The 15,990-nt window shown below is 42.4% G+C and overlaps 1 protein-coding gene across 4 annotated transcripts in view; it reads left to right on the top strand.

Annotated features, from left to right (window-relative positions):
- Positions 1-15,990, top strand: part of ipmk (inositol polyphosphate multikinase) — an 81,518-nt gene that overhangs the window by 58,204 nt on the left and 7,324 nt on the right. For 2 of the 4 annotated variants that reach the window (XM_087130004.1, XM_087130005.1), the window contains exon 6: positions 759-7,403. The exons of 1 other annotated variant lie outside the window; for it this stretch is intronic. In XM_087130004.1, coding sequence (XP_086986130.1) covers positions 759-1,600 — 842 coding nt within the window. In that variant the 3' untranslated portion in view covers positions 1,601-7,403. Of the gene's footprint in view, positions 1-758; positions 7,404-15,990 lie in introns of those variants that run through there. One more of the 4 variants, XR_015423382.1, reaches the window with a different exon arrangement.

Here is a 15,990-nt window from a genome sequence, read left to right on the forward strand (position 1 = left end):
GGAAAGTCTTGTAACCAAAATTTTAGGCTGTAGCTTGAATCACACATACATGTAGTGCAACTTCAGTTGTTCTTGGACAAAATTGACTTATTACTTGACTTGACCTGACCTGTGATCAAATGACTTGTGACTTGACTTATAACTGGACAAAATGACCTGTGACTTGGCTGAGACTTGCAAAAATTTACTTGTTACCACCTCTGCCTTCCAGGGTATAGGGTTTGATATTAGTTTTCTGTTTACATGCTCATTAAGTGGGCCCTGTGCACAAGACAAATACATTCACCTTAATTATGAATTTGAGATCAATTAAGGTGTTAAAATCATGTACAGTACATGAATGGAATCTAATATTCAGACTTAATACCCTTTGAACTGGCGGTGTTAAAGCATAAATATTTCTTCTGGTACTAAAAACTTTTGACCCTCAAATATCGCCTTCTTACTTTTTGCCTGTAATGTCAGCAGATTCCTCAAAAATAAGTGTTTGGAGTATACATGTTTTTGTTCGTCATTATGTAGTATTTGATTAACTCAGGGCACGCTGTTTAGACCCTTTGCCATGATTCACTGCACTCTGCACTGTTTTGTTTGGTATTCAGAACCATTTAACGATGTTTAATATTAGCCAGTGAAAGTGGCTTCAACTAAAGGGCCTTAAAGGATGATAAGTTTGCTGTTGAGAACAACAGTTGGCATCATTGCTACGTGTTTAGTGGGTGTTGCTATCTAGACTTTTTCTTTTGCCTTTTTCATAGGCTTTGCTAGGTATCTGAATGTTGTGGATGATGTTAGGATTGATGTTGTGCCAGAGTTCTTGAAGCAAATACGGCGAATTGAGCGTTGGTTCACCAACCAGAAGCAGCTCCACTTCTATTCCAGTTCTCTGCTGTTTGTCTACGAGGGTGCTGTGACTCCTGCCTCTGCTCAGTCTGTGGTAGAAACCCCCACAGCCCAAGAAAATGATGGTATCAGCAGCAGCCCACCAAACTTCGTGAGTTATTCCCAGCTTAAAAGAGTGAGTCCAAAATCCAAGCAGTCCGCATCTGCACCAGAAGGTCTTCCTTCCAATTCTAGTGCTTTTCTTGAGCAGGAAGAACACCTTCCAGTAGAGAATGGATTCATCAATCGGCTGCCAACCTACCAGGAGTCTATAGCTGCCAAGTTTGGGGGCAGGGGTGGTGCAGGCCTAGTAGAAGGGGGACTCAGTAATGGTGTTGAGTGGGGAGACAACAATGGAGTTCAAACAGAGCCCCGACTACTTGACATAAATGGTAGGCTTACAGTGTCTCAGATGAGAGAAAGGCAGGGGAGTTTGAGTCAATCAAACTCACAATTTGATTTGCCATCACCCCTCAAACAGGAGGAGGAGCTGCCATTGAAAGCTAACACAGACACTCTACCGTCAGAAGAAGCAGCCAGTGCAGCCACCAATCAGATAGAAGAGGAAAAAGAGTCTGAAAGTAAATTGGCTCTTGTAAAAATGATTGATTTCACCCACGTAGTTGAGGCTGACAGAACTGATGAAAATTACTTGTTTGGTCTGAAAAATGTCATTCGCTATTTTGAAATGCTTCAAAATGTGTACGGTAATAAGTAGGCACATCAGAGCAATCCCATTTTTCTTCCTAAAGTACTTGACTAATCACCTTGGAGCATGTTTTGCACATCAGAAGGGCAACTACATGAACATGTAACTCTCCATTCGAAGTATTTGGAAACTTTCTATTTGTAAGTGCCTGTTTCCTTACACATCATGAGGCCAATGTATTTGTTTATTTATAGCTTAATCATTATTTACAGTAAGGTTGTACATGTATGTTTACAAACTCTGTGCTTGAACAAGAGAAGGGCTTTCTGTTATCTAGTAACAGTGTCCTCCTGCATGCATTTACATGTTTGTGTACGTTTTCTTGAGCCCACCAGATGCACGGTAGCAGTATTGTTAGAGTTTCAACCAGCCTCTTTTTTGTTTCCATTGAAGGGGTATCTTTGCTTGGAGCCAGTTACATGTACGTTGTGGTAACATAGAATCATTATGAAATATTTCGGCAATTTATTTGTGTGAGTAAACAAGAACAAGGGTGTGAGAATTCAGCTTTTCAGCTGATTTCAGCTTTTTTTTAGATGTTGACCCTGAATTTCAGTTTTTTGCACACCTGGTCTGTACGAAAGTTTAGGAACTTTTTATGCTTCTGCTTTTTGCTAGCCATTTTCATCTTTACATGGAATTTTAAGTGGCCACTCACATCCCTGCAAAAGTAACTGTTGTTCACTGTTTGGAGAAATGCATGTGGTTTCTTTACATTGTGGAAACTTACGTGGGTTAATTTCTTCAACAAAATTCCAACAAAAATAGTTTTGGTGTTTTTCAGATTTTTTCTTGTATAATTTATTTTAATATTATGCTGATTGCATGAAAGTTTTGGAGGGGTGGTCTTGGCAGAGGGCATGCATATGAAGACCTGCCACTAGTCATAGTTTGCATGCCCACAGGGTACCTATGAAACTCAGAGAAATCTACATTTTCTCTGCTTTTATGAAAAACCACACACACAAAATATGTGTTTTCAGTCTTCAAGAAAATCCAATTACTCTCACCACAGATGAAACAGGTGTGAGATTTCTCCATGTTTAAATTTCTACCAGTTTTGAAATTAGTAAAAAAAGGTGAGTCTTTTAGACACGTGCCCAAAGTTACAGTCAAGCAACCAAGCCAAAGGCAGATTTGTCTGGGTACATGGTAGCACTGCCAGCAATGTTGGTTTTAGTTTCATTGAGCTCCATGGCACTGCATACAATGGTTGCTCCCTACATCACAGCTTGCACAGGGGAAATGGTTCACGCATATAACCAATGCAACCACATTAGTGTAGACTTCGCTGTATCACAGATCTGTAACATGCAGCATATAATCTGATGTTATAAAGCTTCATGTACCGGTACATGTAAGTCATCAACAGAATAAGATGTGTGTCAGTGTGTCAAAGTGTCAAAGCAGTCTTAATTTGGTAGGCTAACGCCACTTTTCCCCCTAATGTGGGGTGGTACATGTAGAAGCATGTGGTGCATGTGGTGCATGCATGCATGCTGTGTGTGATAGAAGCATGCATGGTGGAGCATGCATGATTCACTGGTTCCAGCCACTAGCAATAGTGCAAACAATATGGAAGCGCCAGGAGCCAGTGATCCACACAATGGCATGAAGCTCTTTCCAAACTTTGACAGCCTGAACATCACAAATAATTAAGATTGCTGATTTACTGGTTCGCCTTTCAAAAATTCCAATTTAAATTTCCTTGGAGCACTGTAGCAAACTACGGTAGTTAACTTTTAGGACTTAATATATCGAGTGTTGTCTTTGGAAAAGCCCTGTAAATGTTTGCTTTGTGAACAAACTTGAATGTACTTGAACAATGCATCACTTCACTTGTTATCAGTGCATCTTCCTGTTTTCAGTTTTCTGTCTCATGTCTGATGCAGAAAGATTCTGATTCTTTAAGGTTTCTTCATGAAAGCACGCACATACATTTAAGGAGTGGTTTGTGTGTATAAGGGTGCAGTGGTATTTATGGGCATGTTGGCCATGAAAGTAGCATTTCCTTGCCTTTTTCTCTCAAGATGCATTTCTCTGTGCAGTCTGATTGATATTGATGCCTTGCAGATCTTTGCTTCTTTTAAGTCAAGATGAATTTGAAAGCCTTCTCTGTCTTTGAAAAATTGACTTTCTTAATGTGTCCATTTGGCAGAATGTTAGGGTGGCAACTACAAAGAAGCTCATTTTAACACTTTCCAAATCCAAACCTTTTTTTCCTGAGTGGCTTTTCCAGAGTGGCCTATTCATCTTGATGGTTTTTCTCAAGTTTTGCCCTTGCATGCCATTTGTTAGTTCAATATCAAGGTTGGCATAACATTTTAATTTTTAAGGTAAAATGTATTTTGAGAAGTTGGACTATTTTGATATTAGATGCTATAATGTTACTTTATTTGATGGTCAGTAAGTTTAATCATGTTGTCTTCTTCGGGGAATTTTAATGGTACAGGTATTTGTCTTGCTTTTTCCTTGTTTTCATTTACATTAAAGTTATTGAAGACTATTGTATGTAAATCAAGTGAGATAACTTTGTTTCATGGAACTTATGCCAATTTTGTTCATTTGTCACATTTGTATAATAATATCAAATTAATATTTACATGTATGTATTCATTACATGTATGCCCCCACATGCTAGTAAATGGCAAAATATAAGCAGTACTTTGTCTTTCAGATAACACAAGTAAAATATAATTGACCATTTGTAACATAAAAACTGACAGTGTACATGTATGCCTTCTCCTGATCATGAAAATGAGCCTGTTAGAAGGCAACCTTGTGAAGTGTACCGGTACATTTGTCCCCTTTCTTGCATGTTCTCATGATTTGTGGTATTTCCTAGCATGAAACAACACCAAAAATGTAGAATGGCTTTGATGCTGAAGATATACAGTACCAGTAGGCTTATAATACATGTACCTGTACATGTAACACAGATTGTCCTCTGACTCAAAGTAGACAGTAACTTGAGTAATGGCAGGTTGGGTCACTCTGTGTACACTTTCAATGCCAAACACCTCCCAGAACCACATTCTTACAGTCCACAATATCTGAATGTTGGATTTAAAGCTGAAAGTTGCAGTTGCTGAAATATATAAAAAGTTGCAACAAAGCGCAGAATTAAATCTCTCATCGCCTCTGCTGAAATTCACCCTACATTGTAGCTCTGCAGGTTTCATTCTTGTTTTCTCACAATTTGATGAAAATACGAAACAAAAGCTGTTTAGTGCCAGCTTTTTCAGCTGGCTACTGCAAGACCATAGGGTTAGTCGGTGCCAATCTCTGGTGCATGTTTCTCCACTGGACTTATGTCAAGCACTTGTTCTCTTCTTGTTTTCCTTCTTTTTCTTTACATTCATACCCTCTGCTGGAATCCAAGGAAAGAAACTGAGAGTGCTTGAGCACTCATCCAAGTCAGGATAGATCCTTGAACTAATAAATGTAAAATTACATTTAGTTGAAACTTATTTAGAAAAGTAGTTTTTCCGCCTTATTAAATACAAATTTGTTCGCTCTGTGCTGAGAAATTGTGTCAAACTCTTCTGATTCACCATATTGGCAAGGTTGCTGAATGAATATCAAAATGAACCACCTTTGGTGTGTAGTTGGTTTCTTGGAGACATGACCAATTTCATTTCTTTTGCCTAGTTTGGTGAGCCATTTGGACTATAATGACATAGCCCTTATCCCGCAAAATCTGACCCACTTTGATTGAAGGTGACCTAAAAGTGACCAGGTTTACAAGAAATTTCTGATTTCACATGCCTACAAGGCCAATGATACAAGCTTTCTTTTGGTAAAGGTTAAACCTCAATCCTATGTGTCTCTTATTTGCATGTTCTTGAGTTTGAAGGAAAGGAGGGAATTTTCATAGGGAACATGGCTTTGAAGGAATTGCCCATCTTTATAAAACCATAGTGCCTGGAAATCAAATGTTCAATTTATCCCTTTAGCTTATTTATTTCATTCATTAAAATGTAGATTTAATCAGAAGATTAAGATGACATTGACAGTGTTGACAAAGAATTCTTCTCAGACATGTTTAAATACCCTCATCACAATGGATGCACTGAAGGAAACGCAGACCCTGAACCAAATCTGGGAAGGCAAAAAATTCTGTAACCTTTCATGGCCCAGTGAGGTTTTAAGTTACCCTTTGGGTCTTTTTGCAAATAGAGTGAAATAGACCCCAAAACTGGTTTTCTCTCATATTTAAAAGAAATGCTGTTGCTCTGTTTTAAGGGAACTATGGCCCTAGTTGGCTCACTTCTGTGTCCACCCTGTGTTAATGTACGGCATGTCATGGGTCGCCTTTGACTACAGCTGTTCACATGAACCAAAGAAGTACACATCCCACATTTATAAACCAATGATACATGTACCTGGCTAATAATGATGTCAGTTATTGTTTTGCTATACATGTATACAATATACCGGTATCACTTAAGTGAGATACCATACAGAACTGTCTTGCGGTAAAAGAATGCACATCACTGGAATTACGTGCATGTTTCAAGGAAACTGTACCTAGAGTGCCGACTGTGTATCTTGAGATGCTTTGTATACAGTAGTATTTATGTACTTGCCCCATTAAATGAACAGTTTCACACCCCCCCCCCGTTGGAGCAAGTTGACTACATGTATTTTGAATAAAATACTAAGTATCCAGTACATTCTGGCACTATTTTTGTAAAGAGAGTTTATTAATAAATAGTACTTTTAGCAGTGACTGCAGGTAGAGTGTAGTTCAATTCTCAGAAAATTCTCAAAAAAATTGAAGGCCCCCATAGCACATACTTGTCGGTGCATGTTTCACAAAGATTTCTTGACATGCAGGTGTAGGTATTCATAAACATAAGAGATGAATTCAGTTAAAAAGTAATGTTGAGGCTTGGCATCCATGTGCAGAGCTTAGGGATAGAGGAAGTTATAAAACTTACATGTACAAGAGATAATTGCTTAAAAAATATAAGGACTCTGTTTTACAATAATTACATGTATATGTACAACTGACCAAAGTTTGTGAATTGTTAAATTAAGGGTGTGGCCATATGGAGCTTAACCTAAGGGTTGGGGAATACTTACAGGTGAAGTTAGTATAAAAGGTGAATTTAAATGTAAGCATTCAACAGGGGAATATGCTTTACCCTCTGAATTCAATGTCCTGTGTGTGTGTGTCTCGTGTTTTGTAGCATTTGTAAATGTATTTATACTGCAAGCCCAAAAAGTCTGACACATGGTATACAGTGTTAACACACTGTACACTAACAGTGTAACACACCCAATGTAATCAGGTACACCTTGAGAAAGTGTAAAAGTCAGTTGTCCAAAATTGTACATTCTTCAAACAAATGTACATAACCTTGTTTTCAGTTGTATACATGTACATTTTTCATCATCTGGATCAAATTGAGAAAAAGAAGAAAAGACTGAGGTGAAGTTGTAAGTGATATGTGCACGCACCAGAAATGTTTTAGGACAAGTAATATTTTCTTGTTCTGAAGCTGAAGAGGGGAAATCAAATCACAGACTTTGAAATACTGTTGTCATATCTTCTGTCCACACAGGAAGCTGTAATTAGTCTATGCTAAAACATTTTTTTAATTCTGAAATGCGACTGTGAGAACATGAGAAAGGTCAAATCTTTGTATTTCAGTTTTTTCTTATCCCTGTATTTGTATAAAACGTACATGTAACTCACAAAGGGACGCAATTATATATTTAATACTGCGATATTTTTGTAGAATGTGGATCATGAGAACTAATGGAATATTTCAAGTAATGAATAAAAACAGCTGATTTGATACAATTTTTCATTTTGTAACTGCTTTTTATTTCTCAAACAGGAGGCCTTAAAAGCCGGGGGTTGGGAGAATCTGCCTTCCCCTTCATTTTTTTCAATACCCTGGTAATAAAATACTTTTTTCAGGAGCTGAGCCTTCGATAGCTTTTACAGTGAGCTTTTAGAGTAATGCTTTGCAGTCATTTTGAGACCAATTTTGTGAAAAATGAACAGTTCTTGTGCAGCGTGCATTTTTCAGAGACAGGTCAGCCAAATAATGTTTACTTTTCCACGTGTGGTGCAGGCCGGCTGACATGCATGTAGCCTTAAATGACTGACTGAACAAGGTGTCTGATCGAGTTCTAACTTCACTTTGTGGTAATTGTGAGGAATGTCCTTGCATGTATGCCAAATTTTTAAAAAATTGAGCTTGACACAGCTGAGTTCTTGGGGTGGGTGGAATTCCCCCTCCCCCAGTTCTTTGAGCGTTAAAGTAGAATTTGAAATGTCTGTATCTGCTAGTGGTCCAGCAGTTTGTGTAAATCTACATTTTGATTGTATCTTTCAGTTCCAAACCCTGTTGTCTTTTTTACTATATATGTGTCTGAGAAACATACAAACCCACGCTCAGTGCCATGTTAATGAACAGTAATTGTCCAGTAGATTAACACTATGGATATCTTGGAGTTGACAGGTTGTGGGCTCAGACTTTTCCTTGTTATGTATTATACATGTTCAGGCCAGTTTGCAATGGACAGTGGTTGTCAGACCTTGAGATTTTTTTTATCCATCATGGTAGTTGAGAACACAGTTAACCTCAAGCCTGCTTCTTAGTCTTACAGGGGCTTGATCCTGCCTGGGAGGATCCTAATTTCCCAGGTGGTTACAGTGTTTTGATCTTCCACTTGAACCTGAGATTTAAATTTGGTAAATTTTTAACCACCCTGAAGCCTTGAACAACTGTTTCTGCTTGCTCCAAGGCAGGTAACTGAACTTCACAGAAAAATCATTATGTTCATCATGAATAACATGAAACAAAGTTTCACACAATAGATTCCTTTAATCATCACCCCTCGACATTTATTTTACATGTATATAGAAAGCTGACCAGCGTCACCTGACTTCCAAACTCAAGAGCCCAATAGATCAGTGTACTAGTAAGGGATATATGTAGACATGTACATATTCCTTGATACATTCACGTACACTCATTTCTAGAAAAAGCTAAACTGTGCTCAGAGATTAGCTGATGTAGACTACTCAAAAAAGTTAAGGACCACTTTTTATTCTGTGTATACTTTTTAATGAGTCACTTTACTGTTGAAAATGTGCATTTGATGTTTTAAAACATTTAAAAATGTTTTTTATTCCAATGAGAACACCATCTAAAACTGTTATTAAACTATTTTTGTGACATCAGTCTATTTTGAATCTGTAGATTTTTTTTTACCAATGTACACTTTTCTGTAGATTATTTCCTAGTTCTATAATAGCTATACAAAATACAAAATTACACCTCTTCCAATCCGGGAAGTGTTTCACGAGAATTTTCAGCTTTATAAATGCCACTTTTGACAGCAGAATTCTGAAAATGTTCTTTAAAAATAATTTTAAGAAACATTCAATTGCAATTATGAACTTCAGCACGTAAATGGACTTTTTTGCATTCACAAAAATTCTGAAATTACAAAACTGTCACATTACAATTTAATATTATCAACATTATCCCAAAAAATGCCTGCAAGGTAGTATTTCTATTTAAGGTATAGCTCTCAACATCTTTAAAAATAGTTGTTTTGTTTTAATGGCGCTTTCAGCAATTCGGGCTATTTACGCCAATAACTGTACGTTTATTCATACACTTTATTCATCAGCATTACATTACGGAGTTAGGAAGATGGTCCAGCTGTAGAGGCAGGAGGAAACCGGAGTACCCGGAGAAAACCTGTGAGAGCAAGTATGGACTGGAAAGCAAATGCACTTAAAGCCTGGGCCAAGCCGTGACTCGAACCCGAGCCTCATTGGTGCAAAGCGAGGAAAGAATCGCTACACTCACGCACCCACCCGCTCCCCCTTAAAATTAGTAAGCCGGGACAGTAGCCACAATTTTGTCAGACCTCGTAACAGTATGGAATTCCATATCTGCCGTCGTGCGTCGCGCGTCGCCCGTCGCGCGTCGCCCGTGTTTTTTTTGGTCATGATTGCGCAGTGGTATTTTTAACTTTTACCCTTTTCGGCACATTTTTACAGTATGTAAATTAGAATAACACTGTGGATAAGTTGGCCGGAACAATTTTTGCTGAAAATGTTTTTCCCCAAAAAACACTTGGTTGAATTCTCAGAGAGGCGATATTTTCTTGTCAAGGGGCAGGGGTAGTCTAGCATTATTGGAATTAATTATATGACTAGTATATGCTTTGCAGGTGGAATTTGTACTTGCCTTATTCGGAAAAGATCTTTAGAAGTGAATGGAATCATCACATTGTCATTTGTTAAACAACGGCTTTTGCATGTCCTATGCAACCCATTTGATGGGCGACGAACGACGCACGACGGGCGACGCACGACGGAAAATGGCATGTTTGGAACTGGTAAATGGCAGAATTGGGACACAACAAAAAGCAAAATGCGACGGACGACGGGAGATATGGAATTCCATATAACAGTCACAGTATGGAAACTTTGGACACGCCCACTACAGTAGAACTCATGTCCGGAAGGCAATGTGGGGCGTGGCCAGGCCGAGAGGGAGAATATATGGAGAGTCGGCGAATTAGGGCAGTCGAAGGGTGGATACTGGATTGAATGGCGTGATCATCGGTCAGAGATGGGGGGGGGGGGTCCGGAGATCCCGGTTGATTGTTACACGCCTGATGCGTGCCTCCGATGACGAAGTTTCAGACATCAGAGGGCTCGATGGGTCTGCAGGTAGGGCGATGACATTGGCACAGGCATTAATGAACAGAAGACCTATGGACGGAATAAAACACACATGGTAGGCTGATCGTATCGCGTTTTATTCACCAGGATAGCTCCATAAAAAGGTGAAGCGGCGCCCGGAGAGCAGATTTCTCTATTTCCCATCTTGCTGGCCCCTAGCACGGGAGTCCCGGGTGCTAGCCGGCGGATTGATGCGTAGTGTAGCGATAGGCCTATTAGCGAAATAATGTTCAAGCCGCGGTCAGGGTTTAGTATGCATGACCTAGACTCACAATCACCAGGGGCCACACGAGCAAATGACATAAGGCGGCCCTGTAGAGTGATCATGTAGTTCCTGCACGCCTGGATGCCCCAAAAACTAGACAGATCACGGCAATGGAAATAGAACCCGGTTAAGTTGAAGAATTATTATTATTTTTACTTTTGAATGAATTTAGTAAGCGCAAATTCAATTTAAAAAAATACATGTGTAAACGGGCGCCGTGGAGATTGACTCAATGCAGCTGGCTAAGGTGGACAGCGTCTCCGAGAGAGTCGACCGCCGTCATCGAACCCGATGAAGAAATATCTTGCCTAGGTGTAGAGCGGGATTTCTTGCATTTACGCTTTTATGCGCGGTGGTCCGGTCATAGAACCCAAAAGAAGAGCCTAAGAGCCCGGAACATCAGCAGCGTCTGGAATGGAGGTCGTGATAGGTCGAAGCGCGCTGAGCCGCCGGAGAGCTGAGACGGAAACCCCCCAGTCAGATAGCCCTAGCCGGTAGCCAGAAGCCGTAGTGATGAGTGGCGTTCGAGAACTACGGCGATGATGCAGTTCTGTAGCCCGAAAAGTGGTCGGTAAAGAGCCCACATAAGTAGGTGGCTTCTCTGAATTGGCCGCCCTCGAAAACAACGGGCTGTTGGCCCAAGGCGTTCTAACTTCCAAGTCACGCCTGAGCGAACAGCTGAGAAGTTCATCTGACAGCCTTAGTCCATAGCGTGTGGCGGTCGTTGTAGCTTGCCCGGTCTCTGGGAGGCTGGGGCCGTCCTGGTGTGTAGACTGGTGAGCCATACAATGAATATACGTCTTCCACGGTAGGCACTGGTAGTAAGGAGACTTCCAGAGGGATGCAGAGCACGGGAACTGGGGGTGAATATCAAATGCCCAGACCCGGCTAACGGGGGAATAAGTTTGCTCGTCCCAACTGCAATGCCAACGGATAGAGCACCACGATCCGGGACATGATCCGGGTCCCGCTGGGGGAACGGATCTGGCTGGACAACAGAGACCACTTCAGCCTCCGGGAACATCCCTTGTGAGCTTGCTGTGGCTTGAAGTCCAACTTGCGGGCGAGAGAGGTGAAGGTCTCCGAGACGGACTGGAGGGTTGTCATCCACGGGGGTGGATAAGGATCAGAGCGGCGTTTCTTCTTAGCCTTGGACGAGGAAGAAGAAGCCGACAAAATGCCTTGGCCTTGCGCTCCTTAGCCTTCACCGGTACGGGGGAGCCGGAGGCCGGGACGGCTGGAGGAAGGACTGGGCGGGAGTCCCTGAGTGGTCGGCCATCTCCTACAAGGAGCGCCCCAGGTCAGGATCGGTGGCCTCATGACCGGAGTCCATCGGCAGGCTAGAGCTGCGGATGGGGTGTGGCGGACGGAAGCCCCGGTGGCGTAGCTCAGTCCAGAAGGGGCATCATAGTCTGAAGCAATGGGAGGCTGAGCGACATGCTGAATCGCCGACTCGCCCGTGGCAGAAGCGGCGGAGCGTGGCAAACCCGCTGTGCAACCCGTTGCCCGCTTGGAGGGAACTGACTGGCCCGACTTCCGAGCGGGTGCCGTCCGGCGAGCAGGAGCCAGTGAGGGACCCAGGGCAGACGGCGGACCGTCGCCCTGCGAGTCCCGCTGGGCCATCGGTCAGTAGGTTCGTCCGGGGTTACGGTAGGGAGCAATGCCTGGAACTTGCGGCATGGAGAGAGAAACAGCTCATTACTCCCTGACAATCATGATCAAGGGTACGTGTAAAATTGTTGCGGCATAACACGCTCAACCCGATCTATAGGCGTGTGAAATGGGCGCCGAAGACCAAGGGTAGTGCAGCAGCCTAGCACGCTCGGCCCGGTGGGTAGGTGAATGGAGTAGTCATCAGTGATCAAGGGCGTTTTTACGGTACCGCTCACTCAGCCCGATCAACTCCAGTAGTGGTCATCAGCAATCAGGGTATTGTTGCGGTATAGCACGCTCAACCCCGGCCTATGCACTGCACTGGGTCTCTACTCGTGCAGGCGCTAATCAGATAACCCAAAATCGCACCACAAAGGAGCGGGGTAGCCCACCAAGCCCCGCTCCGCGGCCAGACCCATATAGCGTTGAGCCATTATTAATCGAACGCACGCACCACACAGAGAACAAAGGGCTGCCCAGCCCTGTTCAACGGCCATACCTAACACAACGCATCACGGTAGGTCACACCCAAACCTTAGCCCAGGTGGACTCCCTGACCGTACTACGTATCGAGGGAGTCCAGGATATTAAAGGGTGCAAAATCGGGCGAGAAATTTTGTCCTTATCTCCACGGCTTGTGGGTTCAGAAATTCGACACATCACCACCAAAGACAAAAACGGGAAAATAAAGTCGGACGTACAGTGTGCGCGTGCAACTATTCGGCGTGCGAGATTTTGAGCTGCGTACATGTAAATTGGAAATTTGGCACGAGTGAGAATCAACTAAAAAAAGACAAGGAAAACTGGGTTCAAAGACAAATCGCAACCTAAGTTTTTATTTCGATTCCCAAGGATATAAGAAAATGGATTAACAGAGACGCAGACTAAATTTTAGGAACCTTCAGATCATTCACCAAACTGGAGATTGCTAAATGAAATTGACGAGCGGAAAAATGCGAAAAGGAAATGGATCACTCGGACAAAACCCCCCCAAAAACAACGAAAAAGCAAACAAATAAAAAACCAAAAAGGACCAAAAACCGAAAAAAAAAACAAAAAAAAACCAACAACCAAAAAAAAAGCCAAGAAAAGAAACCCAACACAGCACCAAAAGAGGATCACTTTAGTGCGCAGTCTGACTAGAATCCAATATAGCGGGACAGACAAACTTTCTGGGCTAGTACGTTATACGGAGAGAAAGTCCACTGATGGATGCCCGTTTGCTGAACGAAGAATTTCGCACACAGGCGGTGGGTAAACTGATAAGACTCTCTTCGTTTCAGCCAGTGGCTCTGCAAATGCCCTTGGGGCTCAGCTCCCAAAGTACCTGGCAATGTTTATATTTTAGGGGAAACTACATGTACTTACAACTAAGAACCTACCACTGTACAACCTAAATGGGAGAAATCTTTGCCTGCAACATACACTCACCTCGAAACTGCATGTTCCTTGACTAGAACCAGCGAAACTGAAGCCTAACCGAATCCACTGGTTTCGAAAACGCTCACACAAAGCACGTAACGTACAGCGTGGTTCTCAGCCACGAGTAACATTAATCTCCATGCTGAGTACACACAACATCGGGCCGGAGGCGAAGCTGTGGTGGGCGTTGGTGACGGTTGGCCTAATTATCAGCACGAAAACCGAGTCTACTACGGCCAGTACGGGAAAGTTAAATTCATGATTTGTACAAATCTTGGCTTTTTTTGAGCATGTATTATGTGTTAACAAGTGGACTTAAAATAGACAAAAGGTGTCCACAAATGTCGGAAAATAAGCATGTGCATTCTTGAGGACACAGTTCAGCATGCTACCTCGTGCACGCCACCTTTGCGGCTGCCATTTTTGAGGGATTGAAGTCTCAAACCCATTCTTAATTTCTAAAAAGGGGGCATTTTTGCCTGACTGGGTAAGTCACTTATTGCCATAATGATCATTTTCAATAGTAGCAACTGTCAGAAACAGAACAGGTCCAGGAAACTCACACTTAAAGGGGATAATTTATTGAAATAATTGTTCTGTTTATGTACCGATATGCGGCCTAGGCCTCATCATATTCTATATCAGTGGTAAAAGTAATGGGATCCATTACAGGGAATTTGGTGCATACTTAACCATGTTTTATCCGTATTTTTGTAAAGTATCAGGATATAGTGTACTACACTTTTCCACTCAAATTGGGAGCCTCTGTTTGAGTCATTCTCTTCAGATAAGTATATGTGTATGATTTACCACACTGAAGCCTTGGGTTGTGTGCTCTCTCCGATCCCTTACTTATTTAATCTCATTAGCACACTGACTCCAACCCAGTTGGTCACTTCAAGTTATTTAAAAGTGTTTATAAGGTCAAAGTTAATAGTGTTTACTGTTTATTTTATTACCAGCATAAGTGATGCAGACAACTTTATAAACCGTACACCATCAACAATTGCTGTTCCTGCCAATTGTAACTGCTGTTCACTAGATGTTGGTGCTGAGTCTAGCCTGTGTTATTAGACCTGGAGCTTGCATACACCTTGAAGTGAATGCTGTCCAGTGTGCTGTTTCTGTAATTGTTTTTATCTTTACGGCCAGCAGTAAGATACGCCCTCTGTCTACACCAACAGAAGTAATTGATCGCAAGTGCCTAACAGGACTTGTTATAGAGTCAGTCTGTACCAAATAATGCCCAACCTTGCGCCGGTAGTTCTACAAATTTTGGTCCTTCGAGCCGGATTATTTGGATGACCTGACTGTCTCAGTCTTTTGCTGTTGGTATCAGTTGATTTAGCAGTCCTGTCTGTACCTTACCGTACGGACTCACTGCAGTCATGGACAGTGACTCTGCTGTTGTCACCACCTTGCAGCAGCCCCACAATCTGTCCCAACTCCAGACCTCTGTCAGCAGCTCACAGGATATCTCCCGCCAGGCTGCCCTTCCTCACTTTGCACGACCTATGGATTCTAGGAGGCCACCTTCATTATTCAGGAGCTCGAGGTCTGTCACGTCTCGTTCCCCATCAGAACTGGCATGGTGGTTGGCGGAGCAGCAGTCACGTCAGTGGCTTCTGGAGCTTGCAAGGGCAGCGGAAAATGAGCGAGCGCGGATTCAACGAGAAGCCATTGAGCGAGAAGCACGCCAGCGAATAGCCAACCTTGAGGATCAGGAGCATGTGAGGTAGATACATTTTGAGCTGAAGAAGGCGAAAAGCCAGGTGGAATCAGAATTGCTCCTGCAAGAACTTCAGGAGATGCAAGATATAGATCTTCGGCAGAGAGATGCTGAACTCCTTGAGAGTGAGCAGAAAAGCCGAACACTGGACTAGGTCAACGGCAGTTCAATTTCTGTTCCTAACCATTCTAGCCCCATTGTTTTCACTGCAAGTGAACCTGTAACAGTAAATATGAGTTTCCATGGAGCAGTTCAATCACATTGGGGTTCTGTTGCTACTGTGGGGGGTAAAGTCACGTGTTCCGCTGAGACAAATCCCTCAAGGGCTATGCCTAGATTGCTTTCAGCCTGCTATACCTTTGCTATGGTGTTCCATATGTTATGGTGTTCCATATGTGCCATCCGGCGTCGCATTTTTCGACAGGCGTCGCTTTTTTCAGCCGGTGTCGCATTTTTCAGCCGGCGTCGCATTTTTCAATTAACCAGCGTCGCATTTTTTGACGGGCGTCGCATTTTTCGATGAAAAATTTTAACTTTGACCTCCACACAGCCCATTTGAAGCCAGTTATTGGACGGAGAGAACCCCCATCTTTGTGTTGGTCATT

The sequence above is a fragment of the Acanthaster planci genome, linkage group LG19 (genome assembly GCF_054643075.1).
Source record: "Acanthaster planci isolate LZ-2023a linkage group LG19, COTS_SCS, whole genome shotgun sequence".
In the NCBI taxonomy this organism is placed as follows: Eukaryota; Metazoa; Echinodermata; class Asteroidea; order Valvatida; family Acanthasteridae; genus Acanthaster; species Acanthaster planci.